General features: G+C 30.1%; 1 protein-coding gene across 3 annotated transcripts in view; it reads right to left on the minus strand.

Moving 5' to 3' along the window:
- The window catches only part of LOC129964684 (cAMP-dependent protein kinase catalytic subunit 3-like), a 104955-nt gene extending 79900 nt beyond the window's left edge, over positions 1-25055 (minus strand). For all 3 annotated transcript variants that reach the window (XM_056079123.1, XM_056079122.1, XM_056079120.1), the window contains exon 1: positions 24347-25055. In XM_056079123.1, the coding sequence (XP_055935098.1) occupies positions 24347-24485 (139 nt within the window). In that variant the 5' untranslated portion in view covers positions 24486-25055. The remainder of the gene's footprint in view (positions 1-24346) is intronic.
- Positions 25056-26957: the final 1902 nt, after the last annotated feature.

Genomic DNA, 26957 nt, shown 5'->3' on the forward strand with positions numbered 1-26957 from the left:
CACTGGGGTTTAAATCTTCTTTTGGCAGTTTTCATTTCAATCCATTAAATTTTTATTCACTCAATCTAAGAACAAAAATACTTCCTCGTTTAATAAAACTATAATCTAACAAAAAAAATGAGAGCACAATATGGTAACTAACTTCATAACTAAAGTATATTACTTCTAGAAATTCGTTTTGGTATGAATTTTACTACAGGCGAAACAAGGAAGGACTTCAAGTTTAATAGAATTACTCGAAATAGAGATTTGTGTAAAAATACATATTATATAAGGTATGGTCGCAGGTCATCTTAGTTCAGCAAGGTCGTTAGCTTATGGTCTAGACAATAGTTGGAAGGAAATTTCAAAAGAGTGTCGACGTGTCAGACCTTCGCAAACAATACGAAGGAGATGCTTATCACTCGTACAAAATGCCCCACGAGTTAAAAATACGCCTGCCTTGAAATGAAAGGCTGCTCAATGACCTCACAACAAACTGAATGAGCGGTTGATCCATGCTTTCAGCTTATTCGAAGAGTAGTGCTCTAAGTATAAACGCATTTTATTTTTCATATTATACCACCAGCCACCAGAGTTTGCGATCCAAAAAGCTTCATTCGTATTTAGGTGGACAGAGAATAAATATCATTTATTTATTTATTATTCTTTTGACAGGGATGGGTGCGAAAAGGAAAAAGAAACTGGGATAAATTAAAAAAGAAAGATATTAATATAAAACACTGCACATAAATAATGGGCATAGGAAAGTAAATTAATAATTAATAAGCAGTAGAAAAGTAACTATATATCATTAACAATATCAAGGGTGTCCCAAAATTAAAGCAAGATTTGAATTTGTTACCATTCGTGCAGAAAAACGTTGATAACCCTATTAAAAAACATTTGACAACTGATAGTTTAGGGTTAGTCAAAATGCAGCATTACACGATAAAACAACGTGTAAATACACGATTTGAATTAAATAATAATAAAAAAAACAGTTTTTTTCTTTAATTTATTATACTTCTATTGAATTGTAAAGTACACAGGATAGGGTTAAGTATGGAATAATAAATAGGGTAAATAGCCTCCACGGCTTTGCTGCCACATACGCACAATTTTGTCGAAAATTTCCATGAACATTTTGCATAAACATGACTGAATTTCGTTGATGTGGCGTTAAGTTTCGTCTTTCAATGTACGCGTGCCTGTGGGCTTGTTGATATACACCTTTGACTTCAAATAACCCCATAAAAAGAAATCCATTGGTGTTAAATCACACGATCTAGGGGGGGCCAATTCTCAAATTTTCGAACTGTGGCCGCCAGAAATTCATTATTTTTGAAATATTGCTCAACAACGAAAACACGTTCTTCTATCATGTAATGTTTGATTTTTTAACCCTAAACTATCAGTTGTCAAATGTTTTTTTAAACAGGGTTGCCAATACATAACTGCACGGATGGTGACAAATTCAAATCTTGCGGTAATTTTAGGACACCCTTTATAAAATGGGAAAGTTTTACGTTGCTAGATTCAAAATGACATTTTTCTAGAAGGCAGTTGGTTTCATCATACGAGGCGCATTAGAATTTGAAATCGGGTTTTTGAAAAATTATTTGTGAGGATTATTTTTCACCTTATTGTAGTTTATTTTCTATCATAGAAGATTGGAAATGCTAAAAGATGATTAGTGGATATTTTGTAGAGAAGTACAATGAACCCTCTTTTTGTTTGTTGTTTCTTATGGCACTTGCCATGGACATGTCCGCTGTTACGAAGACAGCGATTTAAACCGGTGGAGGAGCGTCTCTTGTTTTTTCAGTAGCGCCAACTAGGGCCAAGAGTACGACTTTGCTGCCCATGCATCACTCATTCGCTTGCACAACCCCTTTTTACAGGAGGGAAAATTCACACATCTCACAGATAGAACAACCATGCCCAAACCGGGACTCGAACTCATGACGCCCAGATCACGGGAAAGACGCGCTACCCCTAAGCCAGGACGCCAGCACCGCCTTTTTTATCATAGATGCACTGATTCGGAGGCTATAGCGAAAAAAAGGCATGATGAGAAAGGACCATGTCCTGAAATGAGCATAGCATCTTCTCAACCTTCATCCCATAGACTTGTTTGAGACTTTGGGTACTATTTATATGCGCTTCGCCGATTTATCCGTTGTCTCACTTCTCTTGCCAGAGTTTTAACGCAGCTACCCAAATTTGTCTAAGTTTAATCTTTCTAAGCTCTTACTAATTTCAGAAGCATATTCATATATTGGCTACTGCTGACGAAAGCTGAAACAACCTGTGATTCAAACCTATCCAATTAGATGAAGATTCCTTTAACTACGATTAATAGTAAACAATTGGTAATTGAATTAGATAGAAAATGAGATTCATTGGAGTATGATAATGGGCATATTAATAATACCATTAAGAGATTCATGCCGGATTCAAAAATAAATGTTTTAACTAAGATAAGGAATCCAATAGAGCCAGTAAAATGAAAAGTTAAGTTAACCCTTTAAAGGGCCCTTTTCTTCTAGTCATATTATGTTAAAATATTTTTAGGCTTGGAATTAGAATAAGAAAAGGGATTCATTTAGCTTATTAGATAAATTTAATTTGATTAATTAATTTGGTTCATTAATAATTAAGTAACAAATCAAGACACATCATTTTGTCTGAGATAAAGAACTGAAGCATCTAAGTTTCTGACTTACTAAAAAAATGTGTCAGAACTTATGACACCCTACATAATTTCATACAAAGATTGATAAATTTGGTGGGAAGCATATTTCCCACGGCCCTAGAAAGGATTAACTAGACAGTTAGCTCTTCATAACCAGTTATGTTAACCATTTTAATACCTTAACCAGAGAATATAGGTTAAGGTTTGATTATCGTTCCATTTAGGATGGACAAGAAACTTTTAATAAATCTAATGGCCTTTTTTACGGCATGTAAATCATATAAATATAATTTTATCAATGTGAAAAAACAAGATCGTAATTTTTTCCGATTTCCTTCCAGAAATCAATTCAGTCAAAAATTCTTTGATTTTTCCCAACGTTTTAATCGAAAAAACAAAACGAAAGGTATATCTTAGTGTTTAATATATATAATAAATATATAATATATATATTTATAATATATTACTTTATATAATAAATATAAAGGTATATTTAGTATTTAATAATAGTGATTCTTCTTAAACTGTTCCCAGAGTCATTTGCAATAAACTTTTAATAGAAGTCAGATATCAAAATGGCGCATCTAAGTAAAATCCTAATTTTATAATTCGATAATTTGATTCAAGACAATGTAAGATTATAAAAATATATACTATGGTTACATACAGAAGTATATATACCACTACACGTCATATATTATAGTTCTAAATAGAATCTCAAAACCAAAAAGTATTTTTCAAGCCAGGGCTCTATCTTCCATTAAGCAATCACATTCTAGAAATGAAATGGAATCGAATCCGCATTTCCATTTTTGTAAACTGTCGTCGAATCTAAACAATGAAAGCAAAACGTTTAGAAGTAGGTTAAATCGAAATGAAAATAAAGTGCACTTTTATTCGTGAGGTAAAGCGGAGGCAAAGCGCGAGTTAAAAAAATAATACATAATAAATCATGGTGATATTGTCCAAGAAACGTGATGAAGCAAATCGATTTGAAGTAACTACTGAAAACATGGTTATGAAGTATTGTTTTACATGAAAATGCGGTCATTGTTTTTGAGAAAGGAATAGTATCGTTTTAAGGTCATTGATCCCTTTTTCGTTTTGAATACGAGTGTAGTTCAAATAAGACACAAAAAGAGATAAAATATAAATTTGTTATGTTTTTTCCCAGATAAAATCATCTATGATATAAAACGCTAACGCGCAAAGCACAAAAATCGTTCTTATCTTAAAAATAGTTCTTTCTCCTAGAAATATTAGAAATGCTAGGAGGAGGAATCGCTGTATAACCAAAACCTTTATTCAGTCACAGTAAATAAAATCCAAAAGAAGATGAAGGTGACAAGAAATAAGTGTCAGACAAGAGATTGAAATAAGTGCGAAAATAGGTTAATGGCTACCAAACAGGTAAGTAGGTACCAATAGATAATTTTCATCAAATGAAAATTGATGTTTATATGTTCCTAAATTATTATATCACAAAATATTATTACTAAAATTCAAATAGTTATTTTTTAAACGTATCAATTTCCATATATTTTTTTATTTTAAATTTGATTTGATACACAATCTGTAACAATGCTTTTAGTGCAATGATAATGATGAAATTCAAAATCATCCATCAAAACATTCAATCGCGTAATTTCTGCCATTGTAAAAATTAAATTTTTAAAATTGCCTTCTTTGAATATCAACTCCGAAGTAGAATTTTCACTTCTGGTTTATTTCACAGAATATGCAATAGACTGATTCGATTCAATTCCCATTTTTTCAGTCTTATGAAAAAGAAAAATGAAATCAAAAAAAAAAAATTCTATATTAATGTTTTAACAGCCTAAAATGTTAATAACCTGGGTGAATAAACTGGTCGCCAAAAGCGGCTGGTAATCATATAAAATGTTAACGTAAATTTCGTATAACTATATACAATCGATAAGCGTTCATATTCTAAATTTTTTTCTTCTTTTCTTTTATAATGAAATCTGAATTAAGTACGCATATTTAAGAGACAAAATTCTAATTTATCATGAAGTATTACATATATTTCTCTAATTCTTAGTCAAACCATCAAACCATGCCTTTTAAATAGCACAATCCAAATAATTTAATTTTTTATTTAATCATCTTAATATATATAAATTACGTGTCACATTGTTTGTCCGCGATGAACTCCTAAACTACTTAACCGATTTTAATCAAATTTGCACACCGTGTGCAGTTTGATCTAACTTAAAAGATAGGATAGCCCTTTTTTTGAGCCAAATCATCCGCCAAATGAGCTAGTTTCCAACTAGCTCATTTGGCGGTTTTTTCCCAGTTTTTTTTCCCAACAGTCATGAGGCTAGGCTTAAGATTTTTCGGCTGATTATTTGAAACGATTCTATTTATTTTCTTAATGTTTGATGCATTTAAAATTAAACATTGTTAATTAATCGATCTTTCGGATTCATTCTTAAGTACTTTTGAATTAAAATAAAACAGAATAAAGGAAATTAAAAATGTCTAATCTGCATAGCGTTACCCCAACTGGCGTAGAAAAACTCACGCATTTGCGTTCCGTAACTGGCGTTGAAAATTCACGCATGCGCATTGTGTTCTGATTGTTGACATGACAACAATTATCAACGGATGATTTAAATTATTTTTAGGTTAGTTGCATGTTTTTGTAATTAAATTGTATTTATGTTAGTTATATATTTTTTGTATACGCTTATATTTTTAAGTACATCGTTTTTTAAGTAGTTTTTTTAAACCTGTTTTCGACCGATTATTTTCAACGGTTCATTTTATTTCCTTAGTGTTTGATGCATTTAAAATTAAACATTGTTAATTAATCGTTCTGGTCATGATGAATCTGAGAATATTTTGTTGACAAATTCTTGAAATATTACATAAATTAGGAAAGATATTCTTTAGTTCCCATAAAGTTTAAACGCTCAGTGACTCTATTATCAGTAATCATATTATTAAAAAAATGCTTTGTTTCAGTAAAACATATTATTATATTAATTGCAGATTAATCATTTACACTTTAATTGAAAGCATAAATTTTACGAGGGGTAACAGAAAATTAGAGAGATACATATCAGGCTATGACTGAAGGCGTTTATAATATTATGAGTGAATTATATATCAAAATTTGAAGTTTTAAAATATTTTGATGAAGAAGCTATTAAAGTAGGAATTGCATAAAATATTTAATTATTAAAATTTAAACGAACATTAAGATTGGCGAACCGGCTGGTCGCCAAAGGCGGCTAGTTTAATAATATAATTTTCGTGCTGTTTATAAGAATCCAGTTTCAATTGATTTTTATAAGTATTTTTATTAGTTCTTATGGAAGAGATGAAATATTTTTCTTTTTAAGCTTCTAAAAAAGTAAAACACTGATTATTCGGTGGTTAACTTATTGCAGTTTAATGACGCAAGAACCTCGCTTATCCGAGATTAGATCAAAATACAATCAATACGGAAATAAAATTGTGATCATTGAAAAGTCAACTTTTTGAATTTTAAAGTGATGTAAAATTAATTTTTGTCTGATAATATTTTTCAAAACTATCGAGGTAAAAAGATGACATTTCCTTCAATTTCTAATTGAAATTTGATTAAAAATTTTTTTAAACTTTTCTTTTACGTTTTTATTACGCAAGAAGGCTTGTTAAAAATGTTTTTATTAAGCACGAAATAAATATTCAATGAATTATATTTTGGAGCCGTGCATGTCGTTTCATACAATTTACAGATAATAACCAAGCAATAAATACGTACTATCAAGTTAATAAATTACAATCGCTCTAGAAAAGAAAATTCAGTCTGCAGACAGGAAACATGTAAGTGCAGGAAAACTATTAAATCAACGAAGCAATGTGTTTAAAGTCAGCTCAATTTGTAGAAATCTGAAGACAGAAATTTAAGTTATGGTTTTCTGTTTACTTTTCAGATATTTAATGGCTACATTTGTTGACAACTGTCAGTTTGCGAATCTAGAAAAGTTATTGCCTAGCTATTCGTGTAAAGATGAAGGTCTCGGCTTGAAGTTCCACTGTGATTTAAGTACTAAGGATCATTAAATTTCAACTCACGGTTAGCGATAGAATGAAATCGATACAATATATAACCGTCTGCACTGTACAAACGAGAATATTTCAGTAAGTAATTCATAAAAGACGTAGAGAATATATTATATCGAAAGGAAAATTTTGGTTAATCAAGGGTTAACTTTTCTTTCCTCGACTTTCTCGTTAATTTCATTAATATTGTTTCGAAAATCATGGAAAGAAAGTAGTCTAACCCGCTGGATTATGAAAAACGATGCTTTATTCGACAAATATTCCAGGAAATATTGAACACAGGTAACGGAAACACAACCAAGATGTACGCCAGGAATAATAACTGTAGATACTAACAACATAAGTAGACAAAGTCGTTTAAAGGAAAACAGTCACCTTATTTTAAACAGCTAAATAACTCGCTCAACAATCAACATTTCAAAGACATAATTCTTGAATAAGCAAATCGCCTTTTAATTCTGTTGTTGTTTCTTATGGCACTTGCCACGGACCAGCCCGCTGTTCAAAGACAGCCGATTTAAGCCTAAGGGGAAGCGCCTCTTGTTTTTATCGTAGAGTCAACTTGGGCCAAGAGTACGACTTGGCTACTCACGCATCACTCATTCGCTTGCACAACCCCTTTTTACAGGAAGGCACATTCACACATCTCACAGATAGAACAACCATGCCCAAACCGGGACTCGAACCCGGGACGCCCAGATCACGGGGAAGATGCGCTACCCCTTGCCAGGACTACGGCGCATTTTAATTCTTGTAACAGTTTGGCAGAAAATTTCATCTTAGAGAAATTTTTTTTTGGAATATTATCTATCTATAATCATTAATACAAGTTATAAAGCAATCTAAAATGAAGTTTCAAGTGGGCGGCAAACCAACATAAGTGGTCCGCCTGAAACGTTTTCGTATACTCTCCAAATAAAGTCTTATTCTCTTCACGCCGCATGCAATTATGGACTTTGAATAAGGCCCTAAATACCTTGTTTGGATTTGGCGAATAATCGTTACGAAATATAGATCTTTGGCGTGAATACAGGATTTTTACTGAATCTATTGCTTGAATATTTTTTGTAAACCGAATGAAACGAAAATTGGACACGGAACTCTTCAGAGATAATTATAAAATAAAACTTGAAATTTGTATATTTAAGTTTTTCGGTTTATGAATTATAGTGTTTGCATGCAAGTGAAAGTTGACACTAACAAGTGGTCAGCTCTAACAAATTTTGGTTCAAAATCAGATAAAAATCTACATTTTTAGATACTAAACCAGTGTGCCAAATACTATGTATCTAAATATTTGTATTTTAACCATCGAGTTCACTTGCAATTAGCAACTAAATAGGCAGACTTCATCTGGTTTTTATTCAAAAGTGGTTTGAATTATCGTATTCAAAAACAGACAAGGAGGTCTAAAATGTGGAGATTCGTCACAATCTTAAGTTCGAATTGCTTGACATTTACAATACTTTCTCCTTACTTTGTGTACAAGAAAGTGAAAAAGGCCACAAGAAACGTACTTCCATGTTATATGGCTAAAAAAAGCAGGAGTCTCTCACATTTGGAAAATCAAACTACAGAAATTTTCCCTTCATAACTTCGGAAAATAATAAAAAAAATTTAAAAACTATCCGAAATTTGAAAAATTGATTTTCTATGATACCTTCTCAGTTGCTGTACAATTGTTTCCTCTAATTTTAATAAATTTTTTAATGCTTTTAAGCTTTTAAATGCTTAATGATAAAAATGCTTTTTAAAGATAACAAGACTTTTTATTTTTGTAACGAAATTCAAATTATTTTATGACTAAAAATATTTTATTCCAGGTATTTATTACATTGTTGTGAGCCAGCCTTGTTATGGAGATTTTGATTTTGTTTCTTTGTTTCAATACGTTCTTATTTAAATTTTGGTTGCAATAAAAATTTTGAATTTTTTTTTTCTTTTAGTAATGGTAGTTTCAGATACAGGCAAGTTTCAAAAGTAAGAAATGAATGAACAATTTTAATAATTTGTATATTTCTAAACATTACTATTCTTTTCTGTAATATAATTGGAATGAAGAATAATATATTATTGCCTTTTAAACTTAAACTTTTGATTTCTAATTGTAGTATTATAAATTCTTATTGGATCAGTTAATAAACATTTTGGTTGAAATATTACAAAAAATATGATATATATATATATATCAACAATATTGCAAAAAGTATGAAATACATTTGGTACTGTTTACACTATAATTCTGAGGGATTTCATTTTCCTAAAAATATTTATATATATTTTATGACAGTAAATTGATTCAGCAAGCACATTATCAGTTGGTTGAAATTTAACCATTTCTCATTTAAAATTAAAACTCAAATTTCAGTTGAGATGCCGGACAGAAAAGAATTGGAACATGCATCGCATAAAAAAAAATTATGATTTTTAAATAATACAAATTACGTGCTTATCAAAATTCGAAAATTTGGTGGCAAAATTTTGGTTTGGTTCTGAACGGTCCCCTTAGTAAAGTATTTCTGATGAGGAGACGATTTCGATTAAGATTCGAATAAAAAATTTTACAGAAATGTTCTATATTCAGTCTATGGAAGCGACTGGTAAGTAATATTTCATGTCATGTTTAACTAAATTAAAAATTGTGTTACTTCTTTACATTTAAAATAATAGATTTTCATATCTAAGCATTGTATATTTTATATCAGTAATTCGTTATGATTTAAACCTGACAAAATTTGCAATAAAGCACTACATAATTTGATTTGTGTTAGCTATTAAAATATCAGAAAGAAAGCAACGACTTTTTTTAATTTTTTGAAATTGCACTTGCACACATTTTGTGCATGTTTAAGCGCGCCAGCGTATTCTTAATTGTTTGAGGCTATAGCTCGTCGCCGTACAGCTACTCATTACAAGGTCATAACCAGTCTACCCCGTCATTGTTGAGGAAAAGGTTAAGAAATACCCCCAAAAAAGTAATTTCGCTAGCCTCCGTTCCTATTTTTTTTCAAATCAACTTTATTTTTATTTCAAAAATTCCAGACTCATTTGTTCACTTTGGGGTTAAGCTTCAGTTGTTTAAATAATCATAGCCTTTGAAAGCAAGACTCAGTAAACTGTGAAAAAAATCACAACTCTGGTTTATACCAGATTCTCCTACAGAGTAATAAGCTAAAGTGTACTTTAGCTTGATGAAACAACCACCTCATCTCATGAAATACGAATAACAGCCTCGTAAAATATATTCTTACATGCTTGGTCCCCAGATCTCAAAAGAGCGCTCCTTCAAAGCGGAGAAAAAAATTACTTCTTATAGCAGAGAAGAATTCCTATTTTTATAGCTAATCATCGTAAAACGACGCGAGGGAAAACGTCCCAGACAAATAAAAAGGATTTTGTATTCTTTCGTTTAAAATAAAAGCAGTTAAAGCAATAAACTTTCTCTTAAACAACTTTTTTTACTTAAACTGTGTTACAGAATTAATTATTAAATATTGCAAACAGATTAAATATTGATTCTAGGGATGTAGAATCTCATATCTTCTACCGTAAAGTATCTTATATCAAATCGTAAATGGAATAAAGTTTAAAAATATTTTTAGTAAAATTGTAATAAAAAGCAATGATTTCAAAAATAAAATCACAAATGAAAAAAAATGTTAAGTTCGATACATCTTTTATGAAAAAAATTATTTTGTCACCCGAAATTTAAAATCAAGATTTACTTTTATTTTATTTAAAACTTTTAATTTCGTGCACCTCTCGCTATTTTACAGGACGGGATGTTAATGGGATCAAATAAGCAAAACATTTAATATTGTCAACAAAATATTTTTTCTCCCAACAACGCTTTTGCTGGTGGTGGAGGAGGAGGACTTTTTATTTCTGCAGTCTTACCTCCAACTGGTTTATGATATATTTTTTGTTCAATTATTTATTATTTTCTTTATAAATTAATAACATATTACAGACAGAAGTAAAATTAAATAAATTTCTATATTTACGCGATCAACAGCGTAATAGAATAATTAGTAACAGAATTAGTGAAAATATTATATTCGAATATTGTTTGACAACGGATTCTAAAACCCTCCGCGCTTTTGCGCATGCGTTAGGATGGGTTTAATTCTTCAAAATAGGGGTGAGAGGAAAGATGAAAGGAGATGTTTATATGTAACAATAAAAAAAAAACTCGGATAACTCGCGGACTGAATTAAAATAATACGGTCAGAAACCACATCATACTCACATACATGTGAAAAAAAATTTAACGAAAAAGTATCTAATAAGGCGAAAATCAAGGTCAAAGAATGACGAAAAATTCCGAAAATGCGCTCATCCTTCCGCGTCTCTCCCCTTAATGAGATAGAATCGTCGAAAAGATGTCGTCTCAGAATACTGAAACGAACAGTAAATATTAAGTATTGTTTGCCAACGGATTCTAAAACTCTATGCGTTTTTACGCATGCGTTAAGATGGGTTTAATTCGTGAAAATAGGGGTGAGAGGAAAGATGAAAGGAGATGTTTATATGTAACAATAAAAAAAAACTCGGATAACTCGCGGACTGAATTAAAATAATACGGTCAGAAACCACATCATACTCACATACATGTGAAAAAAAATTTAACGAAAAAGTATCTAATAAGGCGAAAATCAAGGTCAAAGAATGACGAAAAATTCCGAAAATGCGCTCATCCTTCCGCGTCTCTCCCCTTAATGAGATAGAATCGTCGAAAAGATGTCGTCTCAGAATACTGAAACGAACAGTAAATATTAAGTATTGTTTGCCAACGGATTCTAAAACTCTATGCGTTTTTACGCATGCGTTAAGATGGGTTTAATTCGTCAAAATAGGGGTGAGAGGAAAGATGAAAGGAGATGTTTATATGTAACAATAAAAAAAAAAACTCGGATAACTCGCGGACTGAATTAAAATAATACGGTCAGAAACCACATCATACTCACATACATGTGAAAAAAAATTTAACGAAAAAGTATCTAATAAGGCGAAAATCAAGGTCAAAGAATGACGAAAAATTCCGAAAATGCGCTCATCCTTCCGCGTCTCTCCCCTTAATGAGATAGAATCGTCGAAAAGATGTCGTCTCAGAATACTGAAACGAACAGTAAATATTAAGTATTGTTTGCCAACGGATTCTAAAACTCTATGCGTTTTTACGCATGCGTTAAGATGGGTTTAATTCGTGAAAATAGGGGTGAGAGGAAAGATGAAAGGAGATGTTTATATGTAACAATAAAAAAAAAACTCGGATAACTCGCGGACTGAATTAAAATAATACGGTCAGAAACCACATCATACTCACATACATGTGAAAAAAAATTTAACGAAAAAGTATCTAATAAGGCGAAAATCAAGGTCAAAGAATGACGAAAAATTCCGAAAATGCGCTCATCCTTCCGCGTCTCTCCCCTTAATGAGATAGAATCGTCGAAAAGATGTCGTCTCAGAATACTGAAACGAACAGTAAATATTAAGTATTGTTTGCCAACGGATTCTAAAACTCTATGCGTTTTTACGCATGCGTTAAGATGGGTTTAATTCGTCAAAATAGGGGTGAGAGGAAAGATGAAAGGAGATGTTTATATGTAACAATAAAAAAAAACTCGGATAACTCGCGGACTGAATTAAAATAATACGGTCAGAAACCACATCATACTCACATACATGTGAAAAAAAATTTAACGAAAAAGTATCTAATAAGGCGAAAATCAAGGTCAAAGAATGACGAAAAATTCCGAAAATGCGCTCATCCTTCCGCGTCTCTCCCCTTAATGAGATAGAATCGTCGAAAAGATGTCGTCTCAGAATACTGAAACGAACAGTAAATATTAAGTATTGTTTGCCAACGGATTCTAAAACTCTGCGTTTTTACGCATGCGTTAAGATGGGTTTAATTCGTTAAAATAGGGGTGAGAGGAAAGATGAAAGGAGATATTTATATGTAACAATAAAAAAAACTCGGATAACTCGCGGACTGAATTAAAATAATACGGTCAGAAACCACATCATACTCACATACATGTGAAAAAAAATTTAACGAAAAAGTATCTAATAAGGCGAAAATCAAGGTCAAAGAATGACGAAAAATTCCGAAAATGCGCTCATCCTTCCGCGTCTCTCCCCTTAATGAGATAGAATCGTCGAAAAGATGTCGTCTCAGAATACTGAAACGAACAGTAAATATTAAGTATTGTTTGCCAACGGATTCTAAAACTCTATGCGTTTTTACGCATGCGTTAAGATGGGTTTAATTCGTTAAAATAGGGGTGAGAGGAAAGATGAAAGGAGATATTTATATGTAACAATAAAAAAAACTCGGATAACTCGCGGACTGAATTAAAATAATACGGTCAGAAACCACATCATACTCACATACATGTGAAAAAAAATTTAACGAAAAAGTATCTAATAAGGCGAAAATCAAGGTCAAAGAATGACGAAAAATTCCGAAAATGCGCTCATCCTTCCGCGTCTCTCCCCTTAATGAGATAGAATCGTCGAAAAGATGTCGTCTCAGAATACTGAAACGAACAGTAAATATTAAGTATTGTTTGCCAACGGATTCTAAAACTCTATGCGTTTTTACGCATGCGTTAAGATGGGTTTAATTCGTGAAAATAGGGGTGAGAGGAAAGATGAAAGGAGATGTTTATATGTAACAATAAAAAAAAACTCGGATAACTCGCGGACTGAATTAAAATAATACGGTCAGAAACCACATCATACTCACATACATGTGAAAAAAAATTTAACGAAAAAGTATCTAATAAGGCGAAAATCAAGGTCAAAGAATGACGAAAAATTCCGAAAATGCGCTCATCCTTCCGCGTCTCTCCCCTTAATGAGATAGAATCGTCGAAAAGATGTCGTCTCAGAATACTGAAACGAACAGTAAATATTAAGTATTGTTTGCCAACGGATTCTAAAACTCTATGCGTTTTTACGCATGCGTTAAGATGGGTTTAATTCGTGAAAATAGGGGTGAGAGGAAAGATGAAAGGAGATGTTTATATGTAACAATAAAAAAAAACTCGGATAACTCGCGGACTGAATTAAAATAATACGGTCAGAAACCACATCATACTCACATACATGTGAAAAAAAATTTAACGAAAAAGTATCTAATAAGGCGAAAATCAAGGTCAAAGAATGACGAAAAATTCCGAAAATGCGCTCATCCTTCCGCGTCTCTCCCCTTAATGAGATAGAATCGTCGAAAAGATGTCGTCTCAGAATACTGAAACGAACAGTAAATATTAAGTATTGTTTGCCAACGGATTCTAAAACTCTATGCGCTTTTACGCATGCGTTAAGATGGGTTTAATTCGTCAAAATAGGGGTGAGAGGAAAGATGAAAGGAGATGTTTATATGTAACAATAAAAAAAAACTCGGATAACTCGCGGACTGAATTAAAATAATACGGTCAGAAACCACATCATACTCACATACATGTGAAAAAAAATTTAACGAAAAAGTATCTAATAAGGCGAAAATCAAGGTCAAAGAATGACGAAAAATTCCGAAAATGCGCTCATCCTTCCGCGTCTCTCCCCTTAATGAGATAGAATCGTCGAAAAGATGTCGTCTCAGAATACTGAAACGAACAGTAAATATTAAGTATTGTTTGCCAACGGATTCTAAAACTCTATGCGCTTTTACGCATGCGTTAAGATAGGTTTAATTCGTCAAAATAGGGGTGAGAGGAAAGATGAAAGGAGATGTTTATATGTAACAATAAAAAAAAACTCGGATAACTCGCGGACTGAATTAAAATAATACGGTCAGAAACCACATCATACTCACATACATGTGAAAAAAAATTTAACGAAAAAGTATCTAATAGGGCGAAAATCAAAGTCAAAGAATGACGAAGAATTCCGAAAATGCGCTCATCCTTCCGCGTCTCCCCCCTTAATCAGATAGAATCGTCGAAAAGAGGTCGTCTCAGATTAAGTATTGTTTGACAGCGGATTCTGAAACTCTATGCGCTTTTGCGCATGCGTTTGGATGGGTTTAATTTGGCAAAATAGGGGTGAGAGGAAAGGAGATGTTTACATTTAAAAATAGTGTAAATTCCGGAAATGGTGCATATTCTTTCGTGTGTCACCCCTTAGTGAGATAGAACCGCCGAAAAGTGGTCGTCTCAGAATAATGAAACGAACAGTAAAAGCGTTATGATAGGCATTTATCAGATATAATTTTTCACTTAGATTTGGGAAGAATTCTTCACACTTGATTACAAAACCGGAGGAAAGATATATTTAACAAAGAGATAAACAATTATGATCTCTTAATTGCTGATCTCTTTGCCCTAATGACAATGTGGTTAGGTCAAAATCTGCAGTATTAACATTAGCATTAATATAGCTCAGAAAAAGTGCAGCTGTCACAAGCAGGAAGAATGTCCAATAATTATTATTAAGAATCACAGAGTTTGTGAATAAGATGGTTACAGCAAGAAGACGATTTCAGCCACAGGTAATTACTGAAAATCAAAAAAAAAAAAAAAAAAAAAAAAAAAAAATCAATCATTCACAAAATACAAGTTTGTTTTTTTTAAATTCTCCCTCCTTTTTCGAATTTAAATAAAAGCACTCATTCATGGCCAAAGTTTGCATTAATTACTGTGCCACACATAGGCGATGAGGTATAAAAAGACATGATTCATGATCCCCAATTCGTCCACAAACTGCACACCGTGACAGCAGACTTACAAATCTGTTGACATGGTTATTTGGGTTTGTCTTTATTTATAGATAATTTACACTCAAACGTCAACGTTTAACGACTGTTGACATGTTTAAAGAACCCGAGAGATAAGGTGAATGAAAACAAAAATTTGCATACAACAAGTAGACTTGATGAATACTTCTTGTGAACATCATTTGCTGATCATTCAGATTTTTTCTATGATTAATTCATAAGTGAATGAATCAGTTTTGGAAGCTATTCACTCATTATTCCGGATGGTGCATCAGAAAAATGTTTTGTCGTCAGATGCCAGTTTAGTTAAAACTAAACCCGTTTGATTGCAAGTCAATTTCTCTATTTTGGAATTGGTCTTGCCATATTTTTAAGCGTTTGTATATGACTATGACATTTGCATATCGTATCAGAACTTCCAGGACACACCAGCAGAAAGGCATTTGAGTCTAAATTTCAAATATATTCAGTGAATCAACGATGGAATTGGCTTAGAACCTGGAAACATCATGATTCAAAGTTGGGAGCTTACCACAAGATTATTGCCATCTAATTAGATAATAAACGTAATTAAATTTATCAACTTTCAAGTGAATTATCTCCTTCAGAGATTCATTATAAACAAGCCACTCACGGCATCTACTATTTGCCGTTCGTTTTAATAGTACTAAATTAGTTTTATCAATTAACTTTGATGGATAACATCTTAGAACAACTAAAAAAAGTAATATTAGAAATTGCATAATTGCATTGAGTAATCTGACACTAACTCTCTCAGTATATTGGCAAATAACATTGGGAAAATCTGGCCAATTTTGTAGAAACGTGGTTCTAAACAAAACTTTATTTTTTTTTATAAGTCTCGAAATTTGAGTATGGTGAGATGGCAGGTAAATATTATAAACTTTCAATTTCGACAGATATATATATAATTTATATTGTTTAAGAAGCTTATACCATTCTGTTCACTAAGCTATGCATTTCACTAATTTTCTGCCTAAACCTCCATACTTCCAATTATATTACAGGAAAGAGCAACACAATTTGGATATACTTCAAAAACTATAGATATGTAATGGATAAAAATGGATATACTTCAAAAACATTACACCACTGCAAGATTCTGAATGAAACGTTAATTGTAAGTACAGTAAAATTTCGAAAATGTCATCAAAACTATGCCTTATACTGATACTCAACAAGAAAAATAAATCATATCTCCATATCTCGCGCAAAAAATGAAGAAAAAGCTAAGATAAAATATTAGTTGAAACGATGAAAACGATTTGAAAGTCCCTTCAACAATGATATATATTGTTGTGAAAAACACTTAAAATATTTAACATTTTTAATAAAAGCTTGCCACCTCAGGCAACCAGTTGGTTATATATGATTTCAGATAAATCGGATTTTATGACTTCATGTTCATGATACCGCCAAGTTGTCTGACATTAAAACCGTTTTATCTTAATTATCTTAGTAAAATTCTATTTATCATGCATCTGAGTGATTCTGATGGAGAAAGACCCGTAACATTGTAGCGCTATTGAAAATGTAAATATCCGGTTCATAATTTCGCGATATTGTAGCTTCACTTTTTTTATTTGTCTTGTAAATTACACAGATATTAAACAGAATTCTTTATCTTTCTACAATGGAAGAAAAATCACGCGATCAAATATTTGATGAAACAATTATAACGATTGGAGTTTCCACTTACAGCAATGAAAATATTGTTATGAAATATATTTAAAAATATATTTAAAAGTGAATTAAATCTAGATTAAAGAATGTTACAGCAATTAAATTAATATCATTGAAAAGATAATTTTTTTTTTGATTTTATAAAGATGAAAAATCATTTTTGTGCGGAATATTTTAAAATCATTTTAATTTTATCGTCATTAATCATTTTTGTGCGGAATATTTTAAAATCGTTTTAATTTTATCGTCATTAATCATTTTTGTGCGGAATATTTTAAAATCATTTTAATTTTATCGTCATTAATCATTTTTGTGCGGAATATTTTAAAATCGTTTTAATTTTATCGTCATTAATCATTTTTGTGCGGAATATTTTAAAATCATTTTAATTTTATCGTCATTAATCATTTTTGTGCGGGATATTTTAAAATCATTTTAATTTTATCGTCATTAAACATTTTTGTGCGGAATATTTTAAAATCGTTTTAATTTTATCGTCATTAATCATTTTTGTGCGGAATATTTTAAAATCGTTTTAATTTTATCGTCATTAATCATTTTTGTACGGAATATTTTAAAATCGTTTTAATTTTATCGTCATTAATCATTTTTGTGCGGAATATTTTAAAATCATTTTAATTTTATCGTCATTAATCATTTTTGTGCGGAATATTTTAAAATCATTTTAATTTTATCGTCATTAATCATTTTTGTGCGGAATATTTTAAAATCATTTTAATTTTATCGTCATTAAACATTTTTGTGCGGAATATTTTAAAATCGTTTTAATTTTATCGTCATTAATCATTTTTGTGCGGAATATTTTAAAATCATTTTAATTTTATCGTCATTAATCATTTTTGTGCGGAATATTTTAAAATCATTTTAATTTTATCATCATTAATCATTTTTGTGCGGAATATTTTAAAATCATTTTAATTTTATCGTCATTAATCATTTTTGTGCGGAATATTTTAAAATCATTTTAATTTTATCATTAATCATTTTTGTGCGGAATATTTTAAAATCATTTTAATTTTATCATCATTAATCATTTTTGTGCGGAATATTTTAAAATCATTTTAATTTTATCATCGTTAATCTTTAACCATTTTTGTGCAGAAAATGTAATAAAAATCTTTTTTGTGCGGGAATATTTTTAAAAGTGGGAAAAATCAAAATTTCGTTTAATTTTTAATTAATTAAAATCTTATGAAAAAAAATCGCTCGGAGATGCACATTTTTGCACTCCAAAGTAATATAATATGCCAAGTTTGGCAGCTCAAGGTCTTCTAAGTGCCACACACATACACATACAAATTTATTATTGGCAGAGATGAAAACTATTGAAATTGTATATAAATTTTCACATAATGAAGGCAAATATTAGCCTTCTAAAACCCGAGTTCCGTTTCTACCTAAATTCTTTAATACCATAAGCCAAACAGTAATAAAAACGATCCCCCTTCAACGCATCTTTAACAGAAGCAAACAATAAAGGTTTATTTACTATCGTAGCAGCTATATCCTGCAGCTGAACTAAACCTTCCTATGAAAAATAAAGGTTGCCAAATCCCCCCGGTAGGTGGTTTCAAAGGAATTTACGCACACACTCGGAAGTTTACAGATATATAAAGTGAAGCTATCAAATATTACGACTCTTTGTGATTGTGCCCGCGTAATGTTTAGTTGCCATAAAGAAGCTAAGGATGATGACATCGTGATTAGGTTCGGATGAAATATCAGAGTCACGGACGAATAATACAGTCAAACCTCGTTAAATCGTGACCTCATTGTTCTGTTTTGTAATGACGTTACAAGCGCGGGAAAGGTATATCATAAGTTCCATTTTAATATATCGTTAATATATGAACTATATTAAATACAATACAAAAATGGATTGTAATACAGAAATATATTAATAAAGTCATGGAGTTTTAAGCGAATAATATTTAACATATTTGTATGCGACATACCAGTTAGAATTCAACTCCACATGGAATAATTCTGTTCGGTAAATAGCATAATCTAAATCAGTTAATAAACATTTAGCAGACGATTCCTTTTCAGACATTTTATAACTGCTACTATTTTTATTTTGTTAAAATAATATTAAAAAGTAAGAGCAAACGATTTTTTCTTTGATAAACATATTTTGTTAACATTTATTGTATATTAGCTGATGATCAATTGTAAACCTTCTGGAATCTGGCAATGTTTGTAAGATACGCTGTTATGTTGAAAGAATAAACAAGCCTATGGAATTCTAAATTGCTTGGAGTATTATTTTCGTTTTAAGAATTTAAGATGCTCTGCAAGCTATATTTTAAAGCTTAAGAAAACGGGTAGTTTTCTAGAAAGCAAGCAAAATATTCAATTCAGATTTGTTTTATCGATGTAAATACACTTTCAAAATTTGTATGTAAATATTCGCAATTAAGGTGTTCTCATATCACATCCATAGTAATGATTGAAGATATTTTACAAACTGGCGCCTGTGACAGGACTCGAATCTGCAATCTTCTGATTCGAAGTCAGAATCCTGATTTTTTACAATATTGATTATTGCGTGAATCATTTGCGATTCATACTAATTTCCTAATTAGGTGGCCCCTACTTGATAATAAACACACAGCATAGCATCTAATTAGATGGATCGAATATCAAGCGTGAAATGTGGCAGTTAAATAGTTAAGAAATGTTCGAGAACAAGAGCCATTTCAGAAATTAAACAGTTCCATAAAAAATATAGTTTAAGTTTTGAAACTCCTTGGATCCAAAATTATGTTTATTCACTTTTTTAGATTCAGTGCTAAAGGTCAATAAATTAAAACACAATTTATTTGTTTTTAATTTACATATAATTTTAATTTTGCATTTAATCCTTCGCTTTTAATCCTTTGCATTTAATCTTTTTTATATATTGAATCGAAAGTACTTTAATCAAGTGAATATCATATGCAAATAGTTAAAAATACCTACAATTTAAGACAGAGAAAAAGAATGGATTGGCATAGTGCCAAATTGTTCAAAATTATTCTGCAGTTTTTGTAGCAGATTGGAGTTCACAGAATTTATAATTTTCTTATTGCCGATAAACGGAATACTATGAGAGTATTTCAAGCAACTGTGTAACTGATTACTCATGGAGAAAACTTATATCATCTAATCGAATACTGGAAATCTGTCGGTCTGATATGAAAACGCAATGCAAAACAAAAAATTCCTAATATAAATAATCAATATTAAGATGTGGTCATAAAATAACGTTCGGTTGTAAAGCATCTGCATTACTAAAAATTACTAATTAATTACTGCATTACTAAAATTAAAAAACGGAAATCATTACATTTACAGACAATCGAATGCATAGGGAAATAAATTTTAAAAAGTAAATGTTTAAAAAATAGTAGCAAAAGTCACTGATTATAAAGATTAAGTATTGTCGGAACTGAAATGAATTCTGCAAAATATTTTGTTTGTTAAAGAAATTTTGTAAAAGTAAGTAATTAATTAGTTACTATGAAATATTTCCCAGTAAAACCTAGAAGTATACCTCTTATTAAAGAGACTAAAAGTATATTCTTTGCATACCTTTGTTGCCGATCATCTGAAAATCAAATCTAATACAGAATCGCAATTTTAGTTAAAAGATCACAAAAGATTTCATCTGTCTGCGACGTTTTTTGTTTCTGAGTTATAAGTTTTACATGTATTCAAATATACTGACCGAAAAGAGGGTTTAGTTCAAAATTTTAATTTGCCTCTACACTTCAGATACTGAAATTATGAACCAAATTTTATTCTTTTAGATCTTTACGTTTTCTAGTTGCGGTGTTCACTTGTATTTGAACAGACATACAAAATTCTCATGAATGGAATCAGTTCAAAATTTCAATGAAATCTGAAAAAATTAATATTAAGATCGCACACCAATTAATCGTTCTTGAATGATCATGTTTATAGGTATCCGAAATTGCAAAAATGCGTTTTTCGGCCTCAGGTAGGCCTAAAACATGAAGATTTATCGTAATCTCGAGTTCGAAAATTTCTTTTTGATTGCAATACTTTGCATATTACGTTTAGGAGAAAGTAAAAACGCACATTCAGAAATGAATGGCATATCGCACAGTAAATAATTCATCAATGCTCTTCTCCTACTATATTAAAAAGTCCATTTTTTGCAAAAATACGAATTTTTAAAAGATTTAATATTTCGACAATTTTCTTTATAAAACCGTTTGGATTTTATTTCTAAGTCCATTATTTTGGGAAATTAAACTGAATTTTATATACATTTATGCACGTTTCAATACTATTTTGCATCTTCAACTGCTATTTCTTCAAATGCTAATCTATGGTAGAATTTCTGTACGAAAATTCTCATAAATCAAAATATAATGTATATTTTTTTTGTTCGAATTTGATATAACAAATTTTCTATATGTTCTGCAGTTCCTAAGGTAGAAAATAAGTAATCTCTCCATTTAGAAATATTCTATAATTGTTTTAATGCTTCGAAGTGCGAAAAAAAATTTGTAAATTTTGTTTTATTTATTAATTGAATCTCAATTTTTAAAGAGTGGAATACAAGAATACAGCTTATTTTTTAGTTCATGAACTAGGTAAAATATTTCTTCAGTTATCGTCAAAACTTTGAGAGAATCATATGATAAACCTTCAAACAAACAAAAAAAAATTGATTATGCCTTTTTGTGGTTCAATAAAAGCATTTTTTCCAGTTAATATTTTGCCATTCAAATGGTATATTTTAATTTTACAAATGTTTTTTCGATCTTTTTCATACAAAAATTCAAAATATAGCTATGTTCGAAAGTTTTACAAAAATTCATCCTAAATGTAGTCACATCTGAAAACAAAATTTTACGTTCGTTTTATTTACTTTTTATACCTTTTACAGTACCTGCACCTTTTACCTTTATATGATGCTTCATACCTTTACTTTATACCTGTATAAAATGCTGGTTTCGTTTCATTCTCTAGTTTTAGCTGCAAATGCTACCAAATAGGAAAGTTATTTTATGATCAGCCACTATTTTTTTTTTAAATCTGTGATTCTCATGAATATCGAGAGAATGTTATTTAAATTCATCACGACGATTCGCACCCAGTAGAGTCGTTTAAATTTATAATAAACAATAATGAAAACTAAACTTTTCAAGCTTTGATTCGTGAAAAAAATATGTTTTTGCTCTATTTAAATTAAAAATTTAGAAGAGATTTTGAAGCGACTGAGTGTCATTGTAAGCAATTTTAAATAAACTGAATTAATACTTATAGTACCGGCCGAGATATCAGTTCGTAGATTTCAAAAATAATTCAGAAAACAGGATAGAGGTTGAGTAAAATATGCACATTCTGGATTTTAATGTCGAAAAGTGAAGCAAATATTATTAAAAGTGATTCTCATATGTGACATACGCATCTTTATACCTAGTTTGATTGAAAATTTATTTTTCCCCATTATTTCCCTCTTCTATTCAGGTCTTTCCGTTTCATTTCAGTGTAGACTCATTTTCTTCGCATATAATTACCGTAGCTTGATGTGAGAATAGTTTTGTTTGTAAGAACACGCAAAACTCTAGAGACACACGAGTTCATTAACCTTTACTGCATATCGCACACGTAAAATACATCGAAGAGTATGAAAGAATACATAGGATAAATGCTTTAATATAATAACATTTAAGAAAATGAAAATGATAAATGTTCCCATTTAAAATAAAATCTTTCAATATTTGAAAATAATAAATATTCTTAATAATAATATAGCACAGTTTCAATAAAATAAATTAACAGCCAATGGTGAATTTAGACATTTTCGAGTTCTAGTGAACTTTCTGGGATATCTCTTTTAATAACAGGTCAAATTAGTTTCACATTTCAGCACTTTTTTTTTTTTTTTTTTTTTTTTTTTGTTAAGTCAACATTTTAAAAATTCATCTTATTCCATTTTTTTTATTTTAGTAACTTTGAAAAAATATATATTGTTTTATTTTGAAAAATGAAGAATAACCCATAATTATTTATTAATGATTTTTATTTACAAATAAAAGCATTCGATTATTATGAAAGATTAAAAGAAAATAAATAATTTTTATTATTATATTTGAAATTTATATTTTACAGGATCGTTTAAATGGATTAGAGCATAAAAAGTTAAATTAATAATTAATATTCCAAAATATTATAAGTGATTAATTATATTTTAATTAGTTTAATGGTGATTTTAATAATTTAATGTTAACACATATCGCAACATAGTATTTCATAATTCCTAGAATTTAACATTTTTACAAATTTATTTAGTAAATAGACAAAGAATATGTTTAATCGACATGCCTGTACCTACCCTCTCAGTCTAGAGGCCGTAGGCAGTTACATACTTTGAAAAAGTTGGAAATCCGTTAACACTGTTATTGAAAAAGTAGATTTCGAAAACTTAACAATTGTACAATTACATAATACAATCAGATCTTTTAACGACAATTTCCTCATTTTCAGAATAAAATTTAATGAAATCTAATTTTAAAAAATACACAATTACATAAAAACTTATTATTTACAATTACGGTTCCTATATTGATCTTACAATACTATATATTTCTTTAAAAGTAAATATTAGATCATTTTAAAAGTTAAATAGTCCAATATATTAAACAATTTACTGACCTTGAGTTGCTTACAAAAATAAGTCTAAAAAAATCACAGATTTAAAGAATGCTATAAATAATAATAAACATAATTTCATATTTTAGTTTTCGTCATCACATGGAAGAATAATTATAGGACTTTAAATGCATTGCCAATTATAGTTTTATAATCTGCTATTCTCGGAATCAAATTACAAAAGTACTGTTTGAAATAAATGTATTACGAAAAAAATTCTAAAGATATAATTTTCTAAAATAAATTATTTAATTTAAAATTGACTGTTGGGCAACAAAATGGAATGGTTTTCATTTTCCATAACCAACTTATACACTTAGAGGCGCTCTTCCATATTAAATACAACATTTATCAGAAGATTTCAGATTTTATAACTGCATCAAATTAATATTTCTTTACATAATTAATAGCAAAAAAAAATATTCAAACACAGAGAAAAAAAGTAAACAAAAAAAACATTGTTTACTTACCGATAGTTTTTAGCATCTCAAAATCTTCTAATTTGACATCAGGAAATTGATTTTCATCTGGTGGTGGAGGAGGAGGTTCTTTTTTTTGGAAAGAGCCACTCCGCTTCAGTTTTTCTCTGCTTACTTTAGAGGATGCCATGTCAACAAATGCACAGTCCACAGAACATAATTAAAAAACCGAAAACTAAAAATGAACTGACAGCTTCACATAAGAAGCTACTCGTTGCTTTAATTATGACTTCAAGCGACGATTGTCAGACCTTGTTTACACTTGGGACTTGCAAAATAATGGAAACCTCGCTAAGACTGCAACTTGCGATTGCACGTTTTCTTATTGAAAGAATTCTAAGCGTCGAATCAGAATACTTTGACTTTCGAATAGAATAAAAAATTGCACAATATTCTGAAAATTCTAGAATGAAACGACTAGAACGAATGTAATTCTTTCTGATTATTCAAACTATATTCTGATACATAATATCTAGGTATGTATTATTTGATTGATTATAACGTTTCGAAAATGCGTTATTCAGACGCTAATTTGATGTCCTAGTCGAGAATTTGAAGTCGAACACACGAAAGAATTAAAATAAATAAATAAATAAAACCTTCACGAAATCATCTGAAGGGAAGGAACCAAACGATGGAACACAAGAGCAAACGATCTTACAGTCCTCTCACTTCCGGGTTCACCTTTGAAGTAATGTGGTGCCAAACTTGCTGAAGTTCTGTAGTTGAAGAAAGCTCTGTGATTGGTGAAGAGCGTCACGTGTGCTATTTTTTTTTCTACTACCTTTTCCTTCCACTATTTTTATTGTAAAACAAGGCAACCGCTGAAGGGTCGTCGAAGAACAAGTTTCTAAAACGGTTAAAAATAAAATAAAAAGTTGTATGATAGAATCGGCAAAAGAAGTATGGATAACCAAACGATCCCTAGCGTGACGTAACAGTAGGGGAGTAGTTTTTTTTTTTTTCTTCTTTCTTTTCTTTATGACAGGATGGATGAATGAAAATAAGTTGTTTTTGGTGCTTCGAAGATTTATGCTTCTTATTCTCAAATAGCTTAATTTTCCTGTTCCTTTTTTTGACATGGTACATCTGACTGTCGTTCTATAAACGATTACATTTTCTCGAAAATCAGCTCAAGAATTTATTAAAAAAAATATCTGACGAATTCTTTTATTATTATTTCGAAGAAGTTCGTTTAATGTTTCTTCTCAGAAATATCCTGATAGTTCTATCAATTTCCAAATTAAATTGAATAGATTACATTACATGTGCGTGTTCGTTGGAACTCGACAAAGAAGATAACTAGAACTGCAATTATTAAAATTGGTTAAAATATACTTCAAAAAATTTGCAAAGTGTACTTTGGAACGCATTTTTTTTAAAAAAATTAAGTGCATTATTTAATTAAAATTTAATCAAAATGTTTGCATTTTTTGGAGATAATTTATGAAAAATATGATCAGAATCAAACTAAACTTTTACACGAACATTAAATTAAAAACAAATTGATTCTTCAATTATACTAATTTAATTGTCGAGAAAATTTTTATCAAATTAAAAAAACTTTAAAAATTGTGTAATATTTGTAATAATGATTTTTATGATTACAATGAAACTGAAACAGTTTTCATTGTTTCAACATATGTATCCTTTTTTATATATTTTGATATTTAAGGAAAACCTATATGTTTGAAAACATTCATATTTGGCACTTTCATTAAGAATTTTGATTTTTTAAAAAATATTTTATCAAATTTGAAGCAGCCTATTTTAAAGGCATTTGAGATATTAAGCAATATATCCGATAGGTTGAAAGATTACACGGGGGACCTTTCAAGTATGGAGATGAAAAACTTCCAGTATGATGGTTGGATTTCGCCACTCTAACGGGTATAGAAATGATGTGGGGTCAGCTCACTTATCATGATGATCTCCTATAGGAATTTTGATCATAGTGTGCCTTCGGTCAGGTCAGAGTAGCTGCTTATGGTTACATATCTAAGAAAGCAAAACAAAACAAATTGTAAATTCTCACATAATAGTAATTTCTTTTTGTCTCTTATAGATGGAAGTCGAATTGGTTTCTTTCGTTATTCGATTATTTAAAAAAGAACACACTGATTCGTGACATTTGACAATTTAAGTAGTCACTTTTAAAAAAATTAAAAATTAAATAAATGTTTTAGGCTTTGTGATAAGTTGCGATAACCATATTCATATTTTTTACTTCGTGCATCATATTTTAGTAGAAGCTGCTATTACATCACTGGCATCTATAAATTAATGTACAACCCGTTTTGGAACTCACTATTAAATGAATGCAAATAAAAGTAACAGATATAGTTTATGTGAAGTATGCTGGGTAACATTGATTAAATTAAGCCAAGAAAATTTATCTGATTCATAGTTTTTGAGAAAAAAAAATTGTATGTTTATAGAAACCTAAGAAAGCTGAATTTGTGAACAATTCTATGAATGCTTGATAGAATTGTTCGCAATTAAAAATTTTATAAGTAATATCTTCAAGTAGTCATTTATCCAATTCGATGAAATAACGCGCGATAGGGTGAATAGAAATGGGCTTGACAGAAATTGGCGCTGC

Source organism: Argiope bruennichi, chromosome 1 (assembly GCF_947563725.1).
Source record: "Argiope bruennichi chromosome 1, qqArgBrue1.1, whole genome shotgun sequence".
In the NCBI taxonomy this organism is placed as follows: Eukaryota; Metazoa; Arthropoda; class Arachnida; order Araneae; family Araneidae; genus Argiope; species Argiope bruennichi.